Raw genomic sequence first — 5,464 nt, 5'->3', positions numbered from 1 at the left:
CCAGATTAACGTTACAACAATGTAGAGGATAGAAGCAAAAGAAAGGGCTTTTTGGCCTTTTAAAAATAAGATTTTAAATCTTAAAGTTACCAAATACTTAAAATAACATAGTATTGCCAGACATCACATTTAGGTCGCCACAGCCTTAGCTAGCTGCTGCCAAGCTCTCCTTCAACACTACTCTGCGAATTCCTTTGGTTCAAGAAGAAAAAAAAACCCTATCGTTCACTGGAAACCATAACCATTTACCCACCAGGGTTTACCAAACTGCACCCGGCTATTTATCCCAGTTATAGTTTAAAACAACTACTATGGCTACCACTACTTCTCTCTGATCCTAACACAGAGCTCAAAACATCTACCACTACTACACCACAATATCTCTCCATTAACATTTTTATCTCTCCAGCATCCATAAATAGGAGTCTTTAAAAAAAAAAAAAACCCTGAAGCCACAAGGCAAAATGCGTTGGGTAAAAAAAAGACGACACTCTTAAATTCTACAATTAATTTGAGCTGTGTGCTGTCTAGCAATAGTATAAATGTTACTTTCTGTATGTATTTGGTAACTTTCAGAAGTAAAAACCTAATTTTATTTGCCAAAAAGCCATTTTTTGTTTCTATTCTCTACATGTAATAAATATATCAACAAAGATTTGCTAGCTCATGTATATTTTACCAATACATAATAATATATTTGCACCATGTGTTTTTTGAGGCTTTTACTGTAAAATTGTACATAAATACTTGTAACTTTCTAGTAGCTCATATGGGACAATAGTGTGTTCTTATATGATATACCAGATGGACTATCAATAGAAATTTCCTATTCCTTATGAATCTAGGCAGCCACTCTTAGAAGCTGTTAAATTTTGGTTCTAACAGTAAGAGGGTTAAGGCATACTTGTGAAGCATGTAAGCCAAGCCTTGGATGTAGCTGGCCATCTTGAACATTTATTGCAGTACAGGTAAAGTCCTTGAGGACATCTGACATACGGACGCCTCCTAGATACAAACGAGGGGGCGGTTCGCATGACTTGCATAAGAAAACTTTTGCTGTTCTGCAAGCTCTTGTAACTTTGTAACTCCTTAATGACCAAGACAAACTCTGCAGCTGTTTCTTTTTGCATATTAAAGCTCAGCTTGCTCCAGAAGTTAATGAATGTCTAGGCTCCATAAAGGTTTTTTTTTTTTTGCTTTGTTTGTGATTAACTCACAGTGAAGATTTTATACAGTAACTGACATCACTCTGCCTAATAATATGTTGAGACAAACATCTGTCCTAATTGCATTTATTAAAATAATGTACATGTTCCGACTTACATACAAATTCAACCTAAGAACAGACCTACATTCCTTATCTAGTATGTAACCCGGGGACTACCTGTATAGTTTACAAATTAAAGTGGTAATACATATTGGCTAAACATTTTTTAAAGGAAAAGTAATGTATAAAGAGTAAATTAGAATTTTGATTTCTATTGTGTGTATGTGTTATCATGATAACAATAACAAGAAAGTTCAACACATTTTCATAACTCCCATCCTGTTTTCAGACATTCAACTGTGATCAAACCAGGGTGACTGAGTTACTTGTGTGGCTGTAAATGCTTGGCTATGTCACGAATTCTCATTAGAAATAAAAAAAACTTTTTGGAAATGTTGCAAAAGGTATTCAACATTGCACAACTCCCAGTTATTTGTGACTACCAGTGACTATCTAATAAGGGAAAATTGCTTACTGCTCCCAAACAGCAGGGCAAATCAATTATGGTTTTTAATACAGTACCGAAAGATGAACAAAGAGTGTAATAAAAGATAGATGGAAGCTAAATACAAATTGGAACTGTAATGTCCATTTGGGATGACTGTTACATATTCTTCACTATGCTTACATCAACCACCTTCATGTGATCTGCTGTTCAATCGAAGTACATTCTCACCTTCCACTGACCTAATATCTTATCAGAGATGTTTGATAGCCATATGTAAGTTGAATAACAGGGCAAAGCCCAAAGGTAGAGCTCAGGTGGTAGGCTATGAACAAATGTTAGATAATTCTCCTCCAATAATCGCCTCAGGGCTGAAATCAGACAAGAAGCTCGTCGTCCTGGCAGATCTTCAGGCGAGGAGCGATTGTAATGAAAGTAAAGGGGAGAACACAGCGGAGTGCCACTCTGTCGTTCTCCCCCTCCCCTCTCCATAGAGCAGAACGGTGATGTATGTACAGCACTCGTTAATGCATTGTGCATTCTTTTGTCATTGGAAAGACTGTAAATTATTGCAAGCGTGTATGCAGCCGTAGTTTCTGTTCAATGTATACCTAGATCATAGGGGGCTCCTGGACACAGTAAAGCACTAAGTGTATGACAAGTGTACTGAAATATAATTCCCTAATGGAACACTGACCGTTCACTCGAAGCAGCCCATGGTTATAGAAGGATTAGGTGTTTTTGTTTTATTTTGTAAACCCATGGTTATGGCTTTTAACTCCTCCTAATCTTCCCTGTACAAAATGAGTTCACATTTACTACTATAGAATACAATACTTATGATTAATAACATACAGTCTTTTCCATACCCCCTAACTGATCCGTCATTATTTATTTACTTGTAGGAAGTGAGCCTTTTATTTTGTTTTACCACTATATTACTTTTATTTTTTTTTTATACTTTTATTTGCTTTATTACCTCTATACCCTGTGGTCAGTCTGTATTAAAGGAGACCTTTCAGTTATAAGCATGGTGCAGACCAAAAAGCAGCCATTATTATTGGGAGTTTCTTTTAGAGCAATACATACAAAACAAAAACAAGAGATATCAACTTATATCTGACCTTATAGCAGGTGACCTGATCCAGTGGTCTAGGTCCCCGATTTCCTGTATTGTTGCTCTGTGATTGCATGACTCCGATTGTCTGTGGTGAACGTTGTTGACCTGGTGAGGTCTGGCTTGTTAATTGTATAAGAGAGGATGATCTCTGTGTCGTTTGAATATTATTTTGCTGTAAAAATGAAAAGGTTATTTAACATAAATTCTGCATAAACATGGATAACAGTACAGTACTGATTGGATTTTATTTTTTGGGTATACAAGTTAAAAAGATCATGTCATTTAAATAAACTGCAGCAGGTATAAAGCACATGGACATGCAACAGCCTCTAAGCCCCCATTTTACTTCTAAATGCTGGTCCTTCCAAACAGTGCTGGGGGATGTCACTACCTCCGGTCCCCACACATTCCTACTGGCTTTTTACTATGATGTCTTACTAGCCAATATGAATGTACATGCAAACTTTGGCTCTCTCAGCCCACAATTTTCCCCTAAAAGCAGAGTATTAGATGCTGTTGTATCTATGTGTTTTACAACTGCATTTATTTTAATTAAAAAAAATTCTCTATAAACATTTTTGAGCTGTTAGTCTACCTCCTCCTCCTTGAATTTGATTTAACATTACCTTTTGCTGGTGTGGTGTTTGTTGAGGTAGAGGAGGTTGTTCAGTCGCTCCCATAGGTAGTTCAAACCTTGGGCTGCAAAAATCAAGCAGAAAAGTTAATTTTGCTAAAAGTATTTGAAAGGAATACAACAGATAAAATAAAAAAAAAAGACTTTTGCAGTTATCATAAGAATCAGCAGAAATAGCAAACAAACTGGCTAGAAGATTTTCATCGTTGCCATTAGCAGTTGAGATTGCTGGCCTGAAAGCCTTTCCAGCTCTGTAGCTCTAATTTCCTTTGTGATAATTTATTCCAGCCGTATTTAAAATACCTTACACTTAATGTAAGCCTTTCAGAAAGTAAAAATGCCAGCAGAAAGGTCCAACAAGCACGCAAATTCCAAAATCAAATGAAATAACTGAAAATAACACTGCCTGGAAAGAGGTACAAAGCCATATTAGGTAACCAGTGTTCTCCCCAACCCCTTTTAGCGGGGCGCACCACCTGCCTGTTTTTGGGTGATTACTGAAGAGTTTGGGGTCACAACACGTGGGCCACCACCCAACTACTATTTCTTCCCACCCGGCCTAAATAAAAATTCTGTGTTGAACATTGAACCATATTATGTCCATATGTGTTTTTTACTTGGGATAAAAGAAATTAAATAAAAATAGGCATTTCACGTCACCCCATTCTGTGTTAGCTCCTCTTCAAAGTAATCTTGTATTTTCCCCCAGGCCTATATCTAAACTTTCCTATGTGCTATCTATTAATTGGGAAAATGGAAAAACACAGACATCATAAACCTTCACATTTTCTATTAATAGTTTACCGACTGAAGCAAACTGAAAAACTTACTGGCATAGGGTGCTATCAGATATAGCAGCATTAGCGACCAGCACATTGCCACATTGTTTTGGAGGTTCATTCAAAATGAAATATAACCTACATATTGTGTGATACTTCCCCCACGCCCTAGATTGGAAGCTCTTCGGGGGAGGGTCCTCTCCTCCTGCTGTATCACTTTCTGTATGTGTAAGCGCTGTGTAATATGTTGGCGCTATATAAAACCTGCTTATTATGAAAATTATCTAATCTAACTGGACTATGCTGCACTTCATTAAAATTCTAATTTTCACAATGAGTATTCAGAATACAATCTACTGTGGATTTACAAAACCAAGTGCAATATGAGGACCTCCCTAAAACTATGCAATCAGGCTGGCACAGAAAGCCCCATGCAAACACAAGCAAGTATTTTGCAAGGTGTCAACATAAAACATTTTATACATATTTATTTGGTTTTATACTGCTTTTTGGTATTACTACCTGACTGAGAAAGAAATAGAGAAAAAGGAACTCACTGCATAAATTTACAGTTAGGGCCTTCTGGACAAAATCCCACCAAATAGTTGACACATATTACTCTGCGCGTATGCCGATGTCTGCACAAAGGACCTGTAAGCACAAAAGCATGAAATCTTTACGATTCGTGAATTGTAACAAGGATTTTCATTAGGTCTTCTCTTCATTTCTCTTACCATGTTTGCAGAATCCTCGATCATACCACGGACAATCTTTTATCTTTGATTCTGGGTCAATGTGTAAAAACGGGCACTCCTTGTTACTGCACTCACCTAGTAAACAACAAAACTTTTAGTTATTTAGTGTAAAACAAAGAAAACTGTTTATTTAAAATTAATATGGAATTTCAGTCAAAACTTTATTAATATTTAGAACTTCTGACAATGTTTTTTTTGAGCCCCCTTCTGACAACCATATCCCCTTTTATCTTTTTGCAGTAAGGTTTTAACTTTTTACTTTAAGATAATCCTGAACATGTAAAATATTTTATTGCAAAAGTAATGGGATATAGGCAGTACCGTGTTTCCCCGATTTTAGGACATCCCCATTAAGTAAGCCACCCCCGATTTTAAAAAAAAATAATTAAAATAAGACACTCACCCGTTTATAAGACAGCTCCAGATATCTGATCCTGCGTGTGTGTCCTTTATGCTGGCTGCAG

General features: G+C 36.6%; 1 protein-coding gene across 1 annotated transcript in view; it reads right to left on the bottom strand.

Annotated features, from left to right (window-relative positions):
• The window catches only part of CPSF4 (cleavage and polyadenylation specific factor 4), a gene marked incomplete in the record, with an annotated part of 10,563 nt that overhangs the window by 487 nt on the left and 4,612 nt on the right, over positions 1-5,464 (bottom strand). Inside the window, 4 exon segments of the mRNA XM_072418860.1 lie at positions 2,837-3,004; positions 3,459-3,531; positions 4,803-4,896; positions 4,980-5,075. Of these exon segments, the coding sequence (XP_072274961.1) occupies positions 2,837-3,004; positions 3,459-3,531; positions 4,803-4,896; positions 4,980-5,075 (431 nt within the window).

This window comes from Pyxicephalus adspersus, chromosome 7 (genome assembly GCF_032062135.1).
Source record: "Pyxicephalus adspersus chromosome 7, UCB_Pads_2.0, whole genome shotgun sequence".
NCBI classification, from domain to species: domain Eukaryota; kingdom Metazoa; phylum Chordata; class Amphibia; order Anura; family Pyxicephalidae; genus Pyxicephalus; species Pyxicephalus adspersus.
Note: the sequence above shows the minus strand (reverse complement) of the source record. Positions and strands in the feature narration are given on the sequence as shown.